This window comes from Hippocampus zosterae, chromosome 21 (assembly GCF_025434085.1).
Source record: "Hippocampus zosterae strain Florida chromosome 21, ASM2543408v3, whole genome shotgun sequence".
NCBI classification, from domain to species: Eukaryota; Metazoa; Chordata; class Actinopteri; order Syngnathiformes; family Syngnathidae; genus Hippocampus; species Hippocampus zosterae.
Window position 1 is genome coordinate 3554224 of NC_067471.1, and position 23911 is coordinate 3578134.

At 45.7% G+C, this 23911-nt stretch overlaps 2 protein-coding genes and 1 long non-coding RNA gene across 3 annotated transcripts in view; 1 reads left to right on the forward strand and 2 right to left on the reverse strand.

The window, feature by feature from the left end:
- LOC127593651 (synapsin-3-like) overlaps positions 1-23911 on the forward strand; it is a 55378-nt gene that overhangs the window by 15692 nt on the left and 15775 nt on the right. Inside the window, exons 4-5 of the mRNA XM_052055231.1 lie at positions 5128-5284; positions 5588-5677. Coding sequence (XP_051911191.1) covers positions 5128-5284; positions 5588-5677 — 247 coding nt within the window. The remainder of the gene's footprint in view (positions 1-5127; positions 5285-5587; positions 5678-23911) is intronic.
- On the reverse strand, positions 5750-17561 carry LOC127593666 (metalloproteinase inhibitor 3-like). Its single transcript, XM_052055253.1, has 5 exons — positions 17233-17561; positions 10770-10852; positions 9714-9825; positions 7823-7944; positions 5750-6873 (listed from the first exon to the last, which is right to left on the reverse strand). The coding sequence occupies exons 1-5, from the start codon at positions 17357-17359 to the stop codon at positions 6676-6678; spliced, it is 642 nt and encodes a 213-aa protein (XP_051911213.1). The 5' UTR covers positions 17360-17561; the 3' UTR covers positions 5750-6675.
- Positions 5750-23911, reverse strand: part of LOC127593675 (uncharacterized) — a 28471-nt gene continuing 10309 nt past the window's right edge. Inside the window, exon 2 of the long non-coding RNA XR_007960470.1 lies at positions 5750-6556. This is a non-coding gene — a long non-coding RNA (uncharacterized LOC127593675). The remainder of the gene's footprint in view (positions 6557-23911) is intronic.

The following is a 23911-nucleotide window of genomic DNA, read 5'->3' on the forward strand; positions in this document are numbered from 1 at the left end:
ATGACTTTAGAAGAGGGCTCCCCCTCTTCTAAAGTCTTCTTTGCAGGCCAAGCACACAAACTTTGCATGTGGCAAGAAGTAAAGGCGGCAAAGTATTCACATGATCTACTTAAGTAGAGGTACATATACTTCATACTTATAAAAGTATCCAACATTTTTTGTGGTTTTACTAATTCTTATAGTGCTTATATTGAAAAGGGGAAAAAAGCTAGCTGGCGTTAACTCAGCCTTTTATGTTCCCAAAATATTTTCAATTTTACTAATCTTCATATTGCTAGTGCCATGAGGGAGTAAAAAAAGCTAGCTCATGTTGGTTCAGGCTTTTCTGCCATCAAAACAATGTGTTTCCCAAATATTTTCACTGTTTTGCTAACTTTCATAGTGCCAGGACTAAGTAGAAGAAAAGAAATTCCTAGCTAGCTAACATTAGCTCAGGCTTTAATACCATCCAAATTATGTGTTGCCAAAATATTTTCAGTTTTACTAACTTTCAAACAAAAACAACAAGAAATGTATTTGTCGATAGTGACAAGAGTGGCATCAATGTACTCAGAAGAAGAAAAAACTAGCTAGCTAACGTTGGCTTTGGCTTTCATGCCATCAAAACAATATATTTTCAGTTTATTTAACCTTCATGTTGCTAGTGTTGAGAAAGAAAAAAAAGCTTGTGTTGGCTCAGACTTCTCTGCCATCAAAACATGTTCCCTAAATATTTTCAGTTTTGCTAACCTTCATAGTGCTAGAACTGAGAAGAAGGAAAAAAATAGCTAGCTCGCGTTAGTTCAGGCTTTCATGCCATCAAAACAATGTGTTGCCAAAATATTTTCACTGTTTTACTTACTTTCATAGTACTAGTACTGAGAAGAAGAAGAAGCTAGCTAGCTAGCATTCGCTCATGCTTTCATGCCATCAGAATAATGTGTTCCCAATGCTTTTCTAACACTGTGAAGTGCGTCACAAAAATGCTAAATACAACTGAAAAAGTGTAACTTAATTGTTTGTGTTTTTCCTGACGAAGTGGGGAATTTTTAAACTCCTCGGTTCAAGCCTTGACCTCAGTCCATCAAGTGCTCAACCAAGGTTGACTTTTGTTGCTTTTCGTCAAGGTCATCTGCGGAGGATGAAAAAAGTAACATACGGTAACTATTTTGACAAAGGAGTAGGAAATACAGTTTCTAAATGTCAGGAGACCCAAAATCTGTAATATGGGATGAGTTGCTCGTATTAACCGACGGTTTTCTAGAAGGTTTTGCCTCAGAATATAAATTTTTGGTGCCTACAGGCTTCTTTTTCCGTTCAGCCTGTCAGAGCTGTTGTTGAAACTGATACTCGCCAACTTGAATGCCGCCAAGTCCTGCCCCATGTAAGCTGCCGATCAGCCAGCTGTCAGCTACTTGCCTTGTGATTGTCTTATGGCTTTTGCTTTGCTTTCCTGTCAGGAGGTTTGCGGACACAGAGTGCGAAAAGAACACCTTGGCTTTGTTTACGGCCCTCCTGAAGGACAGGGCCACTGCCTGTGGCCACGGCCACGTACGTGTCTTTGTCGCCGTGAAATGGCTTGATTGTTTATTTATTCCCCCCCCCATCATGCATGTCCGATGTCCCGCAAGGAAAAGTGTTAAAATATCAGCTGTTGCCACTCGGTGCGACGTGGCGTGCAGTGTGCAGCAAAACAGCACACCACAAGGTAAAGTCATTATGAAATGTTGTTCTCTGCGGCACTGCTTTAGTCAGCCCTTTGGAGTCTCCACACGTTGCTGCCAAAACCTCCAGCAAGCCGTTCGGCTCAGCGGGAGCGCTGGTCTGGCTGCAAGGCAAATGGCAAAGCGGCCAGAGGAAGATTAGCCACCAAGCAGGAATCGCTTGGAGTCGTGCGCCGTCCTCCCGTCACTTATTCCCCCCAAAAATTGATGATTAATTGCACACCTTTTGCTGTTTATTGAGCTTGTTTCATCGCAATTACACTCGCCATATCCGTTTGGTCCACATAAAAGGAAATGGCAGTTGGGAGTATTTCTGCTCTGTAGCGTGGAACTTTTATCTCACCAAACATCAGAATTCAATAAAAAACTATTTTACTGCAGTCAAAGTGGCTAATTAAGACTGTCCTGGGTAAAGAACTGCCATCAGTGAGTCTGAGGATACTTACTTCGACCACGCCATAATGAAACGGAATCGATTCGTGCTTATTCAGCTGGTCTTTTACGGCACTTTGAGAAGTCATCAATGTGCCTCGCACCAAACTTATTGCATGTGGCAGAACAGTGCCGAGCCCCCCCCCCCCCCCCCCCCCAAAAAAAAAAAAAGGATGATGATGTTGATTTACTTGTCTGGCCACACTTGTAGATCAAATACGGACGCTCCCTTCACAGTGTGAAAGATTTCCCCCGGCCTCGTGGCAGGTGCACTAAAAGTTAATTTCCGATGCTGGCCGGCGACGGCTCGCTCATTTTTTTTTCCCCCTCTTTTTTCAGCGCGCTATTGAAAAGAGGCAGACGGATTACATGAGCAGATCCTTGTCTGATTCTTGTAATTTTCTGTACAGATCAGTCTCCCAGTCTTTGGTTTCCTCAGGTGACGATTTACCACTTTGGACCACACAGATCTAATTCAGACGCATAGATACCACAAGACAAGCCGTAAAAGCTTTCCGCTGACCCTCTTTAAGGTCCGTTTTAATCAGCGAAGGAAGTGGGCTGCCCGAAGGCTGCCTCAACACCTAATAAGACAGAGAGGTTCATCTTGTTACAGGGCAAATAAATCCCATTCACAGACACAAGCTTTAGGGTGCCAGGAGCTGGTTTCCTTTTGGGCTCACTTTGGCCATCATGAAACCTGTCCACCATCTCTGCTTTTGGAATAAAACAGTGAATGGAAAATGTTTGACTGAATCTCATAACAGTTAATTCCCCCACCCCCCACCCCCGTCTTGGTTTGACATCCGAATTCAGTTTTTTGTCATTGAACTGTCTGGTTTGATAGGACCCGCTGTATTTAAATTTATTTTCTTTCATGTTTGGAGCCCTCAAAAAAATGGTTTGACATTGACAGCACCGAGATCCAAAGTCTGTATCGACCATTATTTCCACTTGTTACTGCTGCTGGTGCCGAAGACCTTGTTAAAATGTTCACCCACCGGCACATCGTGTCTACCCCAACATCAGGTGAAAAAAGAAAAAAAAAGTACTTAACATACTTTCGAGGTTTTACTAACTTTTAGAGTGCTTGCACCGAGAGGAAGAAAAAACTAGCTAGCTAGCGTTTGCTCAGGCTTTCATGCCATCAAAACAATGTGTTTCACTGTTTTACTAACCTCGACAGTGCAAGTACTGAGAGGAAGAAAAAAAATAGCTAACTAGCGTTAGCGCAGGCTTTCATGCCATCAAAATTGTGTGTTTCACTGTTTTACTAACCTCGACACTGCTAGTACTGAGAGAATGAAAAAAAATAGCTAGCTAGCGTTAGCTCAGCCTTTCATGCCATCAAAACAATGTGTTTCCCTGTTTTCCGAACCTTCACAGTGCTTGTCCTGGGAAAAAGAAAAAAAACTAGCTAGCTAGCGTTGGCTCTGGTTTTCATGCCATCAAAACGATGTGTTTCTACTTGTTCCTGCTGCTGGCGCGGAACGCCTTGTTAGAATGTTCACCCACCGGCACATCGTGTCTGCCCAAACATCAGGTGAGGGGGGAAAAAAAAAACGCTCTGGCGCTTTCTCTTTACAATGGAGATGAGCTTTGCCCGCAATCCCCCACTTGGGCCAGCCTGACCAGGCAACCACTCAGAATTTGAGCCTCTGCCAGATGGCTCTGGTGCCGCCGGGCCTGGAGCGGCAGCCGCAATTACACCGAGTCCTATATTCAGACCGGTGGACCACAAAACGATGCTTCGATCGGCCACTTCACACACAGGAACTGGCTTCTTTGGATGTGTTCATTTTCTGCGGGCAGAATGAGTCATCCGTCAGAATCTTGTTTACGTGCACAGATGTTTTAGCAGAGATTATTACTATCTCAAGACGATTGAACAATTTTGTAACAAAGTCCAATGTCTGTAATTCTCAAAAAATCTGATGATGAAAACTTGTAGCAGTTGGTGGTGGTGCCGTCCTGATCCTTGGTATGTCGCCTGCTTCACGGTGGTCTGCATCGTCTTTTCACTCGGTGGATCCACACGGTGGTACGCAAAACGATATTTTGATTGGCGCAGAAACGGCGCATCATGTTTTTACGTCGGCAAATCTTTGATGCGGAGACTCCATGTGTCGCAGTGGTATCTGGCGCTTGCACGATGCAGCTCTCGTGGGCACACTCAAAACTGTTGTGGTTCCCGTTCCCGACGGACCGGTTTCATCCAGTATAAATAGCAGGTTTGCAGCCACCGCGGCTGAGTGCCGCAGGAGCAGCGGCGGCAGTCGCGAGGAACAGCTGTAGTCACTCCGCCGCTGAGGACCGATTTCTTTTGAGCGGTCCTGTCAAACAGAGCTCTTGAAGTCTCAGAACACGTTCAAGAGCTCGTCGGCTGTGGCGATCCGCAGCCCGAAACCACGTTCTTGATCCACGTGCTCATATTTGCATGAAGTACGTCTCTTCATAAAGTTATAACGTGTAGTGTGGCATCCAAAGTGTGAGTTTGGGACATTCCGGTGGGTCATGCTTGTTTATCACAACCAGTAGGTTTGTTTTATTTTCGTATCCACTAAAATCCCCGCGGAGTTGTGTATGACCTGTGCCGAAAAAGTCTTGATCGCGGCCAAAAGCGATTTGAAATGGGTGCCGTTTCAACACAGGGACCCGACGGGCTACTTGGCCCCTGGCCCAGAACAATTTGTAAAGGAAGGATTAGGCTGTGTTAATTGGATAGACGTCCTGAAAGATTAGGCGCTCTCTAGGGTGTTTCTTCACCCGACACAGCTGGGAAATAATCGAGCTCCCGAGCGTGGACGCACGCGGGGTCCAGATGCAGCCCCGTTAATGTGCTGACAGAGCTGCTGCCACGGACCGAGCCACCATGGCAGAGACGTCAATCTGAAACACGTGAAGCTGAGACAGAAGTTTAAAACAGAAAAGTTATTCTCAAAAAAACAAATCATAATCAATATTGATTGGTTTGGTGTGGATTTGTGTTCAGGTCCTTCAAACCGGACTTTGTCCTGATTCGCCAGCATGCCTACAGCATGGTCCCCGGAGAGGACTTCAGGAACCTCGTCATCGGCTTGCATTTCGGCGGCGTGCCGAGCATCAACTCCGTCTTCTCCATCTACAACTTCTGCAGCAAGCCTTGGGTGGTAAGTCCATTATTTAGCTCTCCTCGAATCACCCCCCAGTGTGGGTGTTGCGACTTCCTCCCACCCTCTCTCCTCCCTTGGCGGTTGATTTTGTTTGGGCTTTGGAAATGGAGCTGTAACACCTGTCTCTGGCGCTGGCGAGGCAGGTGACCTCCAGAGACTCTCGTATTATGACTCATTCTGCAGTTGAGCGATTTACAATGCTGCAGTGAGGGGGGAAAAAAAAGACGCGGCTTCATGCAGTCTGCTTGCTTTTGAAAGATGCGCGTGCTTAACTAAGACAGTTTTTTCCTTGCCTTCCAGTTCTCTCAGATGATAAGGATCTACCACTCCCTCGGTGCAGAGAAATTCCCCCTGAATGAACAAACCTTCTATGCCAACCACATGCAAATGGTAAGTGCCCTCTTGGTATTCTTTTTATGAGGGCGGGGAAAAAAAGAGAAAAAAAAGTACATGCACACCAACTCATATTCATTCAATCTTTATTATAAAAATATAAAATAGCTATACAGGAAACGGCGTTAGACACATAGACTGTACACAGTTTCCTTGATTGGATTTTTTTTTTCATCAGGATCAAACTCGAGAATGTATATTTACACAAATGCGAACCACAGAATAGGACACGCAAAACACCTCAGTCGGGAGAAAATGCGCTATTGCCAATTTAGTCCGCGTGAGAATGAATACTAGGGATCATCGGGCGATAGCTGCAGTTCGTCCAATCCCGAGGCGATTGCATGTCGATCACTTTTTAATGGAATGAACTGAAGGTAACTGCTCTGGAAAGAAAAAAAAACGGTTATATGCTGTATGTGTTCATTTGAAACGATTCCATACCAAAAACAAAATATTGAAAAACAGAAAACTATCTGAAAGCTCTGCATATCGTTGATTGGTTTGCGACAAGTACCGGACGAGGAAATGATGATCACACTTTGAGAAGGGGGTGTGTGGCGGGGCGGCAACAAACAAAAAAAAAACGGCAACACGATAGTCAACTTGAAAATGCCTGTCCTTCATTTAGGACAGTAGTTTTTTTTTGTTTTTGTGTTTGGAACAGAATATATGTATATATAGCTTTCGATATAGAGATATACACATCCTCAGCAAATCAACCATCTGATCCAGATAAATAAACGTTTTACAGGGGTTTCACTTGAGCGGATAATTCATTTCTGTAGCTTATGTACAATCAAAAATAAAATCTCACCGTCGCTGGACAACATGTAGCTTTGCGGACCCTCGGCACATTTTTTTTATTTTTTTTAACTCATTCACTCCCAAAGACGTTTTTAAACGCCTTTTCGAACTTGGTCAAGAATTGGCTGGTACTGAATGAGTTAAGCATTGTTCTGATTGTTGTTGAGGCGAGACTCGCTCGGTGGGGTTCAAGGGTCAGTTGTGTTGACGACGGTTTTGTCGCGGGCGTTCACGCCCCGGTACCAGCTGCAGTAGCCCTCCTTCTGCTGGATGCAGGCATAGTGTCGGGATTGGTAACCCGGATACCCGAAGTGGGACAACATGTCCGTCCATAGGCACTCGGTCTTGGAGGTCACGAAGCAGGGTAGGTAGTGGCAGGGCTTGATCTACACAGGAGCAAAATGGAGTTTAGATTATAGGAAGAAGATATACATATGTATATTTTTTGGGTTGCACAAAATGAATGCGACTCATTGAGCTCTGTGTTGTTAAATGAGCTTTCGCCGACCGCTTAAGGCACTGATGTTTCGCTCCCATAGGGATTCCGTTCAACGCTCTCACCTCCAGGTGTTTGCACAAAAGCCCCCGCCCCTCCCCGCGCTCGAAAACAAAACGGCAGACTCACGCAAAGTGCAACCTCTCGAGGAGGTAATGAACAGGAAACGCCGTCGATTGACAGTAAGCCGCGCACGCCAGCTGCTTATTTGGATCTGAATGAGACAAATTAAGTCCAATTTCAACTTCCCAATTTGAGGTGTTTACAAGTTGCGGAGAGTCCTCCCGCCCCCCGCACCTCAGAGATGTTCAACTTCCTGCTTGGGAGTCATTTTAAATAAGTGGAAGAAAAACACTTTCTCCGCCGCACTGCCAAGCAAGGGGCATTTAACAACTTTGGTGATGTTTGAGCTTCAGTGAAGGCTTCGTGGAAAGACTTTTTCGAGATACTTCAGGAGAGGGGGGGGGGCTTCCTTAAAAGTTGTGGAAACAAGAAAGTCTTTGTAAGGATCCATGGCTACTAGCTGATGATGTTAGCAGATGTCCACGTCACTCTTGTATCGGCGGGAGGTCGATACACACTTGGGTTTATGCTACATTCAACCCGAACTATGGCTCACAGTAGCACCTGACAATGTTTAACCCTTTCGGGGACTGCGGCCACTACAGTGGACAGTTTATCATGTGATCATGTTGCAGGGTGCGTGAAAAGGGTTGATGACTATTCAAGATATTTCGCTTCTGAGTCCTAAATGTCTTACGGTCGGTCCTCGTTCACGATGGACCGACCGTAAGACGTCAGGTCCTTGGCGGGCCGTTGGCGAACTGGTTTCCACTCACCCTGCAGTTGCAGCCCAGCTGGTAGCGGTGGTTGATGCCTTTCTTCTGAGCCAGCGAGAGGCGCTCCCATCGCTCATTGAAGTTGCACAGTCCCGTGTACACCTTGCCGTCGTACACCCGCCCTAGTGAAATACAAGCCGAGGATGTCGGTTGGTTATTGTTTGTCGATAAGAAGTCTCGACCCCCCCCCCCCCTCCCCCAAAAGGTTTACAGACACTATTTCATTCTTAATCATCGCCGCATAGATGAGTCTCTGTGGGCATGTGCTGATTAGATGATGAAAGTGAAGGTGCTACTTTGAAACACGCAAACCTGGCTAGAAATCGGAAGCAGTATTAACTCATTCACTCCCAAAGACGTATTTAGATGTCTTTTTAGACGCCACACATTTAATCCCAGCTCCTCATTTTATATTGACTGTACTGGCCAGCCATTTTCATTTCAGACCCTGAAAATGGCTGGCCAATACAGTCAATATAAAATGAGGAGCTGGGATTAAATGTGTGGCGTCTGAAAAGACATCTAATTACGTCTTTGGGAGTGAATGAGTTAAACGTGAGGCGGCAGTGAGTCTCAATGCACAGAGCAAGTTTGGATTTGAATTTTTTTTTTCTTTTGGAGGACCCATTCCCATTCTGTAAACATTACACCCCCAGGTTTCACAATTCATTCGCGCGTGGTAAGACAATCTTGTACGATAAGCCCAATTAAACCGGCACCCCTATTTAGGAATACCCAAAGGTCACCGTGCGTCTATTTCGGGCTCTGTGGACTGTTTGTGGCTTACTGACTCCTGAGACAGGTGTCTCTAATGCAACCCGCGAGCACTCTGGAACATCGGGATTTGTCACCATAGGTTCCCTCAAACGCGTTTTGGAATTTGACAGCCCCCCGCGAGTAAATTCCCCCCCCTTCCATCCCCGTGAACCTCCAGCTAGCGCCGCATCCCCCGCATAGGGGTGAATGGAATGGCTTGCCCGCTTCTGACATTGTGTCGAGTGTGAGACATGTTCCTGAAATACCAAAGCCATCAAAGAAAGCTGAAAACGCCGCTCTCACATGCCTGTGCGTTTAAATCGCCTCTGATCCTATGCGGGACTAATTATAGATGCCCTGAGAGCTGCGGTGATGTCACTCGCACCCGACCCGGGAAAAACAGAGCCGCCATTCACCCTGGCAACCCCCGAGCTTGTTCACCAGCACCACGAGATGCAGTGACGGTATTTACAGGTCCGAGCTTAGTGTCGGTTCCGTATGCCAAGCACCGCGGGGTCCAAAGCCAACTGCACTTCTTTTGGAAATCGCAACTCATAAAATGGCCTTGTTGGAAGCCAGTTGTTTCCTGCTCGCTTGTAATTACAAGTTGTTAGGCGAAAACGGTCGTGCGGCTTCTGGCGCGATGCGATCAGGTCATGGATTTTGGAATTCACTTTGGAGACCCACCTCCCCGCCCCCTGTAAAGCATCCTGCTCCCAAAAGTCCTTTGAGGAAATTGTTTCTTCATCGACTTGGTGTGATTGGCATGTTTTATGCAAATTCACTACATTGGGCCGCTGAATCAGAAAAAAAAGAAGAAAAATGTCAACACAATTTTTGCTCGAGTTGCTGTCGGTTTTGGTTGACGTCTGTGAGATTTTCCGCAACCAAATCTGGATGGCCCTCGGTTGGCGCTTTTCTAAAACCATTCCCGGCATGAAATTGTGTAATTCGTCGGAAGAATTCAGCGTTCGTGCTAACTAAGGAGCTTACGCTTAGCCCCGATATTTCATTTCAATGTTTCTCAACACTTTTGTCCAACGTCGCGTCGATCCACTTATCCGGCGTGCAAAAGCTTTCGAGATTACTCCGGCAATGGTTGTGCAATCTCGACATTTTTTTTAATGTAACTCACCTGTGATCAGGTACTGATACTTGTTGATGTCAAACTTGACACCGCATAAGCTCTCTGAAGCGTCCGTGTAGATATGCTGCACATGCTGGATTTTTTCGAAGCCTTTGTACATCTGGAAGACACGAGAAGTTAAGCGTGAGCTCAACGTTTCATCGCCGCGCGGTATCCTCTCCCTGCCACTTCGCCTTTTAGTTTGCCTCCACATAAATAATCCGGTATGAAATTAAGCATGTTGGCTTTATCAGATGACATTCCTTCAGGAATGCCTCGTGGGAGAAAGCAGTATTAGTGCTCTTCCCTAACCAAATCAGAGATAACACGATTATGCCGCTTCGACTTTGATGCCGCGTCAGCAAAGCCGTCCCGATATTCAACGCGGGACCCCCGGCTCTCTCTATTTAGCGCAGGTATGCGGAGTCGGTGTTTGCTCTGAGAACTGTCGGCTTTTCTGTGGCGCAATTTATTTGTCTGGGAACAACAGGAAATCCATGTTTAGATTTACTGCTCCCAGAACAAACTGTTACTTAAGACCATAAATTGGGGCGTGGGGGCTGGGGTTCGGCTTCTGGATCGCATTTTTCTCATTGGATTTGTTTAAAGTTGGAAAGAATTTCATGCTCAATTAACCCCGCGTGGAAAACCAGTAAAAAAAAAAAAAAATCAGCAAACGAGAATCCAAATAAATAAACCAGGAGGTCAACATGTCCTGTCAAAAAATAAAAAATAAAAATAAAAAATGCAATTGAATTGTTGATGCCTTTTGTCAGTGTTGCCGTGAGGGACTGTTGGAATGTTTACGTGAGAGGTTTGGCCGAGATGTAATGCCGCCAGAGCCCCATAATCCCACAACCTGGCTCCTGTCTAAGCGTCGGGCTGATGTCAGCATCTCTGAGAAATATGCGGCATTCTGTAAGAATATCGACTCGCTTTTCCAGCTGATCCGGCAATGGCGTGCACCGGACCTAAAATTGACCGTGGTCCATCGGCGACGTTTCCGTCCAAAAATGACGTTGTGCCATGAGCTGTTGCCATTGAAAGAAACTAAGGAAGAGTCACCTTCATCTGCTTGACGGCGTAGCGCATCGTTCCGAAAGGTCCATCTCGCAGGAGCTTCTTGCCCACCACTTTGGCGCGAATGACTGCAGACAGACGGAGAGAGAGATAGAGAGAGAGAGAGAGAGAGAGAGAGAGAGAGAGGCAGCACCTAGTCAACAACTTTTGCCGCTGATCCCGACAAACTGTCACATTCCATCATGCGTCCAACTTTGAGCATCACGCAAACATAGCGCCTTGACCCCGGTAAGGAGGCATTAAAAAGGACCGATAAATACCAATTTCAGGACCCGGGTTGGCAGTACGGTTAATCCGTTTATCCGATTTTCTGCATTGCTGCTGGTTGCCAAGCAGGGCGAACGGGTCGGAAATGCGAAAGGGACATTTGGAGTTGTATTTATACAGTCGGTAATCGTAAAACAAACTCACTCAGAGCAGAAGACAATTTGGAGTGCGAGTCCTGCAAAAGCAGTCGGCCTTCTACATTGGGATGAGGGACTTCAAAAAGATCGTATCTGGATATAGGACCCCCATGTAAACGCTCTTTTCCGACAGTGATTTGTTTGCTTTCCCTCGCGTCGAAGCAAGCGGGCTTATTGTGGACGATTTGCGCCAGTAAATTGAGCCCGAGCAGACCCTGCGGGCCCCGCATAAGAGATCAGTACTCTATGAAGTTCACCTGCTGCCAAGAGTCACGGCAGCCGCAGACACAACTTACACTGACCGTGCTTGTTATCTTCCCCCTCGTGGAATTTCCTTCTAACATTCTTTAGGGGTTCGTATTCCCCAGAAAAGGGAGGTGAAAAGGTGAGGAACCTTTTCATTCCTGCTGAAAGACGGCATCCGGCATCTGGCCTCCTTGGCCTGGATTTATCTGACCGAAATACCTCAGAACAAACGGAAACGTGGATAGAAATGAAACCCCGAAAGGGAAGCAATCGTAAGATAATGAAGATCCCGATGTGAGACGAAAGTGAACCTGAAACCGGGTCTGCATTTGGATCTGTCGCCGTAACGGCAGACCCAACCACCTGTTAGCTGTTAACTGTTCCCAATGTTTATTCTCACGGCCTAGGTGGAGAAACCGAAACATTCGGATCATAAAACTGGGATTTCAGTTGCCGTGAAAGCCGCAGGGGCCTGATACCATCGAAGGTCCTTTTGTGACACAAATTGCCGGTTTGAGTTCTGGAGTCGAAACTCGTTCACAAAGGTTAGGATACGAGTATGCTGCAATCGTGAAGTCCAAGTGAATTTTTGCACCATTACTTACTTTAGTTCTGCAAGACGTAGCCAAGTGCTATTCGACAGACCTTTTCCTGACTAATTACCTTCTGAACCAAAGGCCAATTAAAGAGGAATGTGCAGATATAACAAGATTCCTTTTGCCTCTGTTACTCTCCCACCCCCCCTTAAGTTCTTGTTTTCTTACACAACCCTGACCCCAAAAGAAGTCCTCAGGAGTACTATTTAAGTCAGTTTTTTAAAGGACCAGATGATTTAAAGGTCAACTGTGAAGTCGTTTTAGAAAATCCCACATCCGATATTTTTACATCAGAATCAGAATCAGAATCAGAATCATCTTTATTGGCCAAGTATGTAGAACACACAAGGAATTTGTCTCCGGTATAACACGCTGCACTAGTATCATCGTAAACAACAAAATCATTGAACCATTTTAGAGTAACCACTAGTTTTGAAGTACCATTTTGTGGTGCAAGAAGAGTGACTACGTCAGTGACTGTTTAAGGAGTTAATGGCTAGAGGGAAGAAGCTGTTTAAGTGTCTACTGGATTTGGTGCGCATGGATCTGTAGCGTCTGCCTGAGGGGAGTGGCTGAAAAAGGTGGTGGGCAGGGTGCGGGGGATCCAGGAGGATTTTCCGTGCCCTTGTCTTGATTCTTGCAGTGTGCAAGTCCTCAAGAGTGGGTAGGGCGGTGCCAACGATTTTTTCTGCCGTCCTAACTGTCCGTTGAAGTCGGATTTTGTCCTTTTTTGTGGCGGCCCCAAACCAAACCGTGATGGAAGAACACAGGATTGATTCGATGACTGCAGTCTGCATTACATCACAAGTATTGAAACAAACACATCAAATAAAGCATTAAAAAAAGTTTAATTTCTTGTTGGACCATACATCTAGTCAACAACCAGATACTCAGGATGCGGAAAATGTGCCTGAACAGCTGGACATGGAGTAAAAACGAGACCCATCGGGATTGGAAGAACAATAGGCTAATTCGGCTGCGGCTATTAGCCTAGCGTTATTGTTTGCGTTTTCGATACTGCGCCGTGCTGTAAATTCCTCACGATGGGATTACCGATTTGGTCCAAATATTCCCGCTAGCATTGATAGCACATGTTATCGTCTGTTATGTGTCCAACATTGTCATTGCTACGGTAGTTGCTGTTGCTTTGTCGGACATTTTGTTCATGTTCATGTTCATGCCAACTTTATTGTCAAATGTGCTATGTTAGTTGCTAACCATGAAAGATGATTTCATCCATGTACTCATATAGTTGGAAATATTTTCGTACAGGATGACATCCATGTACTCGTATAATACTTTGAATCGAGTGTTTTCATTTAGAGCGGCCAAAGTTATTCATTGATGAGCATCTTTTTTTGGGGGGGGATAGGGGGGAGGTTGAGAAAGTAGTGGTCTTCGAAGCCTGTAACAAAGCATGTTCGTCCGCATCGGCATGAAATTCCGAAACTGTATCGTTCGAATTTTCCGCTCCATTTACGCGTCCTATTCTTTATGGCCACTGAAACAACCGTTTGCACTCGGCATTCTGTAAATGACGTCACTCGCCGGAGATTGCCAAACAAAAACATTTTCGTTGTTCAGCGCGTTGCTTTGGGTCTAACTGTGAAATTGGGTGGGTTACGTTAAAAAAAAAAAGTAAAGCTAATGAAAGTATTCTTGAAATAGTTTTAGCTGCAAGTATTCGTAAAAAGATGATTGGCCAAGTTTCCTTTCCGCTTGACCTTTAACTCAAGTACATCCAGATCGGACCTCTGTTGTTCTGGACGGCAGCCACGAATCGATCGGCGGCGGTGCCATCATCCCGTGGAATGCGCAAAGGGCCTCAGCTGCTCTGGGGAACGGATGATTTCTGTGACTCGCTGACCTGCGCCTCTGTTTAACAAACTACGTTTACGTCAAACTCAAACCCATTTATGAAACACCGCAGCTGCGACAACCAATCATCCTAAGCAGAGTAGGTGAAGCCAATTTTCATCAGCGGGAGGCTTTTCCGTGATAAGAGAAGGTAACGGGGGGTCTGTCGAGTGAATGGATTTCTCTCGGTTCCCTCTCGCCGAAAGCGGCGGATGACACGAGTGGCGCGCAAATGCTTCGTCTTAAAGCGAGCCTGTAATTTAGTTCAACATTCATTCATTTCGGCCTACGTACTACGCGGCCAACGAACGCGGTTAGTCATTTGTGGGTATATGTGTGACTGCGGGGGAGAAAAGAAAAGCGAGGAGTGAGGCGGGCGCCGGCGCAAGAAAGTGGTCCAGGTTTTGGGGAGGCGAGTGGGCGGAAGAGGAGTTCTCAGGACGCACAGGCTACTACGCTCAAAAATAAACACTGGAAATGAATCCTTGCTGGAGAGGTTTGTGTCAAATGGAGGAGGAAAAAAAATGCACGCTGGATTCAGGTCAGAGGCAAGTTCTTTTTGACTAAAACTGTCATTTGTAGATTAGGTGGACACTTGGAATCATTGTACTCATATCTTAGATTTTTGGCTTCATCTGTCTCTGGGTCACTGTAAAATCAGTCTAATTAACTCATTCAGTACTAGCGAATTCTAGTCCAAGTCTGAAAAGACGTTTAAAAACGTCTTTGGGAGTGAATGAGTTAATTAATGGCATTATGCCCTCTTGAATGCGAAGACGCTCGGGTTCGAGACCAGTCACTAAATATTAATTTCTGTGCGTTGAGTCATTGTTGGCATTTGAAATCATGAAACCCCCGAGCAGCCTTGTGGTCATCACAAAGGGGTAGGGTGGGGGGGGTGGGGGGGCGATGAGTGGCGCATCCGATACGCTCGGCCAAGGGTACAAACATCTCAGCCGTGGCTGCCGAATGACGTCGACTCTGTATTTCAAGGAGTCAAGATTCTCCTGCATTTGTTTTTGAAAAAAACTCTTCACAGCACCAGGCACGACTTGCTTGACAAAGGACCACTATACACACACAAAAAAAAACAGGAGCCGTTACCCTCGGTGCCTGACCGGCAATCCCGGACCAAGCAAAAATACGTCTCACGCTAATCCCCCTGCAACTGACCCGGTTCTAGGCACATGTGTAGGTTTTCTGTCGTCACGCCCCCAAGGGCTTGGGAACGAACATGGCGATGGAACATTATTAAATCGCAAGGGTCAAAGTTTGCTGCCTGGCCTCTAATCTTGCTTTCAGGGGGGCTTTGCAATAACAACTGCTGCTCGTTTCCCCTTGTGAATGGGCGGCTTCTACCCCAGTCATTCGATAATGTGGCTGCCAACTCGGTCCATCAAAGCAGAAGGTCAGGTGCATCGTTGGAAAACTGACAGGCCTGACAACCCAGAGAACACAACGGCCACACGATTTCACTCTTGTGCGACTTCAAAGGTTCTCGTCGGATGCGCTTGAAGCCAAAACATGCACGTTCAAGTAACCACGACGAGACTAGAACCAAACTGCGTCAACCCAATTTCCAACCCGAACTGAGATTCAGTGAATCAAGTGGCTGCGGGGGATTGTGGCTCAAGGCCAAGAAAACAAGAGCGAAAGGCTTTGAACTGAAGTGTACGCCTTGTAAAATTGGGAAGGTTCAGCCCTGTCATCTTTGATGTTGACAGTCGGAAGTAGAACGTTCCTCCCTCGCCGCATTAGCATCTCTAACCGTGACGTTTTTGCCACCGACTCCCGTTTTGAACAAGCAGCAGTGACGCACGCAAACCGTCTTCGACATCCTGACCTGTCAGTAAACGTGAGGTTTGCGTAAACACTGCAGCTGTGTCACATGACGTGTCATATGCTAACCGTGGGTCAAATTCTTTGTCGCGCCAATGTTGGCTAGCATGGCTATGTCTACAAATTCCAAAAGCTCAAATAATTTGTTGTGCCATTGTCTAAAATCAACAAACAACCAACGTTTATTTCAATGAAAAAAAATATAGTCTTTCTCTTTGGAATTGCCTTCTGACTGGACTCCCTCAAAGGAGCATCAAACAGCTGCAGCTCAGATCAGAACATTAGTTGCTTAAGTCCGAAAGGCTTTACGCTGGCTCCCAGTCAGCTGTCGAATAGATTTTAATCGTTCTACTACTGGTCTATAAATCACGGAATGCTTCGGGTCCATGAATATATTAAAGACATGCTAATGAATAGAAACCCAACCGGGCTCTGAGGCCTGCAGTCAGTGGAGCCAAGAGCTCCAAGCACACACGATGTACCAGCATTTTGCTGTTATGCTGCACGCGAATTGAAGTCATCTGCTAATAGAAGTGAAGTCAAGGCTTTTTCGTATAAATGCTTTAAAATCCAGGTTGAAAACATCCCCAACTTGGAAATCCGATTTTTGTGCCTCATAGTTGATCACTGCATTGAATTCAGTTCCAGATTCAGACTCCGTGCTGCTCCCATTACTATTTTTTTTCCTCACTCCATCCAAGCCTGTTGCAGGATTGACGACACGAGGCCTTCACGGCTCTGTTGAAATGTCAATTGAATCCCCTTCTGATAGTTGCGACGTGAGCGTCAGCTGATGCGAGCAGCAATGACACGCAGCATTGTGTGTATCCGTGAGAGCGCTGTGTGCTCACGGCGCATTTCTCACAGCGCATTTCTCACGGCGCATTTCTCACGTGTTCCCCCCGTTTTCGTGTGATCTTACAATCTCTCCGATCCAACTCACGAGGTCATGCGATTTCGGGCCGACACGGACGACGGGGAAATTGGCTAACACTGAGCTGACGGAGGCAGCGGTGCCTTGCGAGTGCTCTCATTCCACATGTAGGATGTTTGCCCGGATCGACCATTGTCTGAACGGGTTAGTCGCCGCTAATCTATCTGAATGAATATACGTCTCTTAATGCGTTGCACAAACCAAGCCTGACACAAGGACTGTCTCAATTCATAAATTACAAAAAAAATCATGACCTGCATGACGCATTTATGATCCACTGTTTTTCCTGGAGTGCATCAAAACATTCAGATGCTGCCCAAGTGGATAAAAAAGCTTGGCAGCTCTGTCGGAAACTCTCCTTAAGTCCCTTTGGAGCTGACGCGAAGCTGTTTTTAGTGCTTGGCCATCACTTTCGTACTCAGCGCTACCCCAAAATAGTCTGCGTTGTATTACAAGCGGCGGATATGTACGCGCCTTTTAATTAGTTGTGAGGGGAAATACTCGTGGCTGTTTCCACGAGTATTTCAATGAAGGCATCGTGTGCGACGGGCCGCGACGGTTCATTTCCTCACCTATGTCGGAGTTGCAGTACGCGTCCTGCGGGTGCGTCAGGGCGCACGAGCAGCCCTCGGTGAGCTGGTGAAGCTGCAGGGTGCTGACGAGCAGCAGGCTGAGCAGGTGGTGGTACAGCGACTGCATCGCTCTTCTAGTTTTTTTTTTCCCACACACACACCCCGCGTAGTGCTGCTGGTGACTGGCTGTGGGCTCTCCGCGTGGATCCGCTGGAGCTTGCGCGGTTTATGTTCCGAGTCTCGTCGGTGCGTCTCTCTCTCCCGCTTTCTCTCTCCGCTTGTAGTGTCTCTCCACTCTGATGGCTGAGAGCTGCTCTGGCGTAAGATATAAGCGCGGCCGCAGATATGCGGTGACGCCCCCCTCTCGGCTTATGCAGCCTGGGGGGCGGGGTCCCCCCACAGTGATGATGCCAGAGTGGACCAGTGGCGCGCTGGAACTTTTTTTTTCTTTTTTTTTTCTCGAAAGGCCGAGTCATGGATAAAGCCATGTGGGGAAAATAGGAGGGAGCCTTTGTTTTTTTTTCTCTCCTTTTTCTATTAAGATTTATTTTATTTTTTTAGTCCCAGTTAACTCCATAAAATGAATAATCTCAGACATGCAGTCGAAGGATGGTTGCAAGTTACGATGATACCGCAGTTGCACCGCACTAATCATTGCATCGATATATTTTTAAAAAAGCATGGTCGACTGGACAGGGGTGTCAAATTAATTTTTGTCGTGGGCCCTTTTGGAGTTACGTCTTCCCTCGGAGGGCCGTTACGACAGTGGAACTAAATAAATGATACAGTTTTGAAATCAGTCAAATCAACTATCATAGCTTGTTCAATTATTGTTTGAGTGAGTGTTAACTGGGTAACAAAATCATTTTAAAATCTTAACGTTATTTATGACACATGACAATTTGATATTTCGGTACAGGTTTTAGCAAGGATCGCGGAAGTAGACACATATGATTTGCTTTCGCGGGCCACATAAAATGATGTGGCTGGCCAGTTCCGCCCCCGGGCCTTGAGTTTGACACCTGTGGGTCAGCATGTCCATCTCATAATGCAGAGGTACAGGGTTTGATTCCGGCTCCGGCCTTGCTGTGTGGCGTTTGCATGTTCTCCCCATACCTGCGTGGCTTTTCTCCGGGTATTCCGGTTTCCTCCCACAGAAAATGCACTCACAGATTTTTATATATATATTTTGATATGATTCAGCTTTCATAGAGGAATAACAAAATCTGTGAGTAATTTAATGTCAAGGGCCTGAACCACTGACGACAGAGACAATTTTAGAGGAATTAACCCTTTCAGGGACAGTTAATGAGGTTACAGCACTGGTGTCAAAGTCAAGGCCCGGGGGCCAAATCTGGCCCGTCACATCATTTTATGTGGCCCGCGAAAGCAAATCTAGCATGTCAAATTCCATGAACCAAAATTTAAAGTTGGCACATGTAATCCGCAAAAACAGCCATTATTCTTGATTTCTGATTTTAAACCTAGTTATTCATCAATTTGTTTTGCACTGTGTATGTAATATGTGGAGGGGATTAAACATTTATACGGTTTCCCAAAATTCATAATGGCTCTCCAAGGGAAACTACAATGTGGCCCGCGGCAAAAATGAGTTTGACACCCCTGGGTTACCGGTTATTATTTGCGCATGAAAGGGTGAATTGATTTTCAAAATTAATTATCTCTTCATTTCACAATTGATGAGTTGTCGATGAATTGATTAATCATTGCCCCCTAAGTGTATCCGTTTTGCACATGAAGTTATAACACCACTGACATTTCAACCTCAACTATAACAGACCGCCACCTCAGCCCGCCTGCGACCTTGAAGGCAGCAATCAGTGTCTCCTTTAATCCGAGTCTATTCTCAAACGGGCTCACGGCGCACAACGATCGGGGGGTTAAATTAGCCAATTAAACGCGGCTCCTTCCGCCTCTTCGACTGCCTTGGTGAACCTGAGTGCAAGCGCGTTAGCGCTGCAGAGGCTTATACGCGCCGACCGGACGAGAGCTATGTTCAGGGATGACGATACTCGCCGTTATATAACCGTGCCAGGAATAATCAAGTTCCGGAAGTATGCCCATGAGTGCGCCTTCATTAACCATTGTCTCGCGTTAGCTCCTCGGGCTTTGTCCTCATATCAGTGAACGTTATTGCACTGGTTGGCAGCGTGTTTATGTAAAGGAGCTGTTTGGCCATCTCATGACTTTCTGTTCCAAAGATTAACTTCAGTCAATGATGAACGGCATTTCATTTTACATTCATGGCTCACACATGAGTCACCTCAAATATGTGTCCCTCCCGCTCTCCCCTCCATTCGTTCTCACTTTTGGGCCCAAAAAATTAAATCAGTGTTTTGCTCTGTAGATTAGAGCAGCGTGACGTCATGTTTTCTCATTTAAGAAGCCAGATCCGATTCGGCCGGGTGACTTTAATAGGCGCAGACATCAAGCGGAAGCACGTGAAGCTGTTTGGCTGGCTGCGTCTCATTGATAATGCCTTGTCAGTTATTATTTCAGCCTGCCGACCTAAGGTCTGAAATAACAGATATGTGACATTCCTGCATGAGATCGGCATGTGCGTCGCAGCTGGACCTGACTTTGGATGCCCAAATGTGGACATGAAGAGGGCTCAGAGGAAGTTGATTCATTTGACAGAACAAATGATTTCACTCACAGGAACAGGCTACATTCCGTACATAATATAACATGAACGTGACAGCGGGGAGGAGCCGGAAGCATCAATTTACCACTTGTAAGAAAAAAAACTGCATTTTCATAGCATTAATTGGGCTGTCGCACTCAATCTTATTTAGTCATTCTGTGCCTGCTTTCCCATTAATTCCAGTCTCCGTCTTCTAAAATGACCAATTCCTTTTATATAGCCATACATTTTCTGTTTCGCTTGAGTGCCGACAAGGGGGCTGAAATTTGAACCCAGAACCCCAAACATTTTTTTACGTCGGCGCTCTGTGAGTTGCATGTTGTGCTGCAATAGTTTATCATACATGTCCGCATTTTGAGAAATGACCGTATTTTCCGCACTATAAGGCACTCCTAAAAGCATTCACTTTTCCACAAGCCAACCGTGTGCCCTATAGTCCGATGTGCCTAATATATGGTGTTACTTACAGTCTCTTAATAGTCCCCAGTGATTATTCGCAGAAACCAATTATAACGTAAAAGGGTTCTGCCCGACACTAATTGACGTGCATTCGCTAACACACACTCACACAGACCACTACTTTGTGAGCTCTACGCAGCCATTATGAAACAAAAATAATGCCAAAAGCATAGTTAACTACTGACTACACGAAGGAAGAAGGACCTCTAAGGATATTTCGCCCGATGGCTCGCCAATGATAAACCCTGTATTTTTATGGACTTTGTGTTGTTCATTCTACATCAAGAGGGGGCTGCATATGGATCAATATTCTGATTTCTTGGATATAGTATATTAAAAGTTCTGTAAAGTGCTTTGTTACAGCCGGAGCGGTTGTGAAGGCTCTCGGCTGTATTTTATTGTATTGTATTCCCTTTAGCATAGCTCCATCTAGTGGGTGCATATGCGCAACCGCAGCTGGGGCTCGATAGATAGAACTCAACTCAACTCATAGAAAGCTGTATTGTATTCCCTTTAGCGTAAGTCCATCTTGTGGATGCATAACGCAACCGCAGCCACAATTGTGGCTATACTATGCGCCTTATAATGCAGTGAGAACAATTTTTAAATGGGCCATTCATTGACGATGTGCCTTATAATGCGACGCGCCTTATAGTGCAGAATATACGGTAATCAAGCCGCCTAGACCGCGACCTAAAATGACTTTATTCAGTTAGTGTTATTATTCATAACAAGCTGTGTGTAGAGAGAGCAGCAGATGACGACCAGAAGAAAAGAAAAATGCTTTTTTACAACAGACTGCATGTGCGTGTGGGATGGATGTGTCGTTCTCCCTACTGTTCAGCATTAGTGGGCCACTTTTGAGAAAAGGCACATGTGCTACTTTTAACTTTTCTGTCATAAATGGGACAAAATACTCGGGTTATGCGCGCCTCTCAAAAATTGTCCTCAATACATCGAGCCATGGACCGGAAACATCCGCTCTGAAATGGTGCACTTGTCAAAAAAAAAAACAACGCAGGCTGCAGCCTTGTGCATCAGATGTCTTTAAGAGCGGCACGGTGGACGGCCGACAAAGGAGAGCAGAGCGGTGACTCAGAGGAAATACCTTTCATCCGACTGACGAGCCGTAAAGGGAGACGCAGGAAGAAGGGGAGGCTTGAAAAGATAGCACCGCTGGGAGGGGCGCGTACCAAGGGAGAGTGGTGCGGCCTTGACTCGCTCACTCATTCCAGTTCCGTTTTGCAGCTCTGTGCTGCGCGCCGGACGCCTAATGGGAGTCGTTTCAGAAGAGTGAAACAAAAAATGTAATTGGTTGTATCCCGCTTGCGAGGAGTTTGTACCTCATGTTTGGGGTCATTTGTCTTGTGCTTTCGCGGAGGATGTTTTTGATCCTTTCCCCTGCCGAAGTCGGCGTAGGAAGTGCGGACTGACGTGGAATCATAGCAATTCTCGTCAAGAAAGACAGAAATAGGGAAGATGTTCCAACTGCATTATAAATTTTTGCCGTGCTGTTGCCTTTCGATTCCGACGTGATATCGCGCCTGTCCGCCCACTTGAGCAGATGCAGACCTGTTTCGCGTGCAAATGAAGACTCTAAACTGTACATGGCCGTTCATACACAACTCCCGCCGCACAATAAAACACGATGAATGGTTCCCTTCTCAACCGAGCCGAATGGAAGCACCGTGTACTGTCGGGCGCATATTTTGATGATGCGCCGGGGCGAGAAAATCCCGCAAATGACTACGTTGCAATACAGCACGAGACGCTGAGACACCAGTCGACACGGGAATATGAGCACATGGAAAGAGCTGGAAGGATTCTTTAGAGTTGAATGGCTTTGCCTAATTAAGGCTTTTTGCCATCAAAGACGCCCTCAAACTGGGTCACCGTGCCAATATACAATTAGTGACGTGTCAAAATACTTGCATGATATGTCACCTTTGATGAACCCTTCCCCAAGTAGTAACTAAACAAATCGAAATCGTGTATCAGTAAACGCACTACGCTGAAATCTAATAGGAAAGGGAAGGCATACTTACAAGTGTCTTTCTCAGTGGGAAAAAAAAATATATATATGATATAAATAAAATAACATTATATATATATATATTTTATATATATATATATATGTGTGTGTGTGTGTGTGTATGTATATATATGTATGTACAGTATACTGTATAACGGCAACAAACGTAAGGGTTAATTGTCGTGGTTGATGCACAACTGTGACATTAAGATGAATGAATATAAGAGAAAACAACATTTAAGAATAGTCCACTCGAGAAACCACTGTCCTTGAAAGGGTTAAATCAGGGCTGTCAAACTCATTTTTGGTGCAGACCACATTTTAGTTAGTTAGTTTCACTTGGATGGCCGTTATGACTGAAACCATATAAAGAAGTCAAGAATAACTGTTGATTTAACTATTGTTTAAGTTGCTATCATGAGGGATTTGGTCACAAGTATTGCTTAGAATGTATCTCTTATTTATTACATATGAGAATTTAAAATTTTGGTAGACATTTTAGAAAATATCATGGAAATTGACATGTTGAAGCTGTTTTAGCGGGCCACATAAAATGATATGGCGGGCCAGATCTGGCACCCGGGCCTTGTGTTTGACACATGGGTTAAATGTTTAAAAGCAAGCTGCTCTTAAAGATTAAAATGCACAAAGTTAAATACAACTAAACTGTACTTAAAACAGATCCAGTGCGGGATTCCGCAAACACCTGCTTGTCTTTAAGTCATGAAAAAAATATCAAAACGTATCATGAAATATCTCCGCACTAGGATTAAACCCGATGCCCTTTTTTTCAACCACCCCAAGGGTGTTCCAATCAATTCTAGTGAAGCCCATCTGGACAAAGTAGCAGACTGGATTAGTGGTTCTTCCGAGGAGCAAAAGACCAATGTTCAGAAGGGCCGCTTTTCCCTGAAACTTGAGCGGCTGCAGGGAAAGTGTGCGTGGGAAGACGACGCCCCCACCCCCACCCCAAACAAAAAAAAGGAAGAAAGACAAACGAGAGAGAGCTTATTTTGGGAAGTTGGTCGGTGGCGGTAAGCGGTTAGTCACCGGCAGGTTAGAGGTGAGGGTCTGGTCTGGGGAATGCTGCTGTCACGCTCTAGTGGGGTGTCCTCGTGCGAATTACGTTTAGACAACGATGAACAATGTCAGGCTACCTGAAAGGGTGGGGGGGGTGGTTGGGTAGTAGCAAGATGACAGTGATGGAATCAAACGAAACAACAGGTAGTTGTGTGCAAAGGGGCCATATTGGGTGGGGGCTTTCCTGACTCGTTGACCGCTGGCGCTTTGTCATTCCGTATTTTTGTTTTTACGCTTGGAATCCCCCGTTTGGGAGACAGCAGACCCTATGCAAACATTGACTGTGCGAATTAAACAATATTTATCTGTTCGGAGAATGCGGAGGTGGAAACTTTGTGACAAATGATTTGGCCCTTTTGTGTTTTTGTTTCTCCGTTTTTTTTTCTACGTATAAATGGAGCCTTGATGTGGAAGCGACGACAGTTTCATGTCAGCAGCGCACT

Bases quoted from the DNA above. Each gene is read 5' to 3' on its own strand.
- LOC127593666 (XM_052055253.1), bottom strand. From the start codon at position 17,359: ATGCAGTCGCTGTACCACCACCTGCTCAGCCTGCTGCTCGTCAGCACC. The intron at 10,853-17,232 runs GTGAGGAAATGA...GTCTGTCTGCAG, and splicing joins GTACTGCAACTCCGACATAG to TCATTCGCGCCAAAGTGGTG. The intron at 7,945-9,713 runs GTGAGTTACATT...GTATTTCACTAG, and splicing joins GTATCAGTACCTGATCACAG to GGCGGGTGTACGACGGCAAG.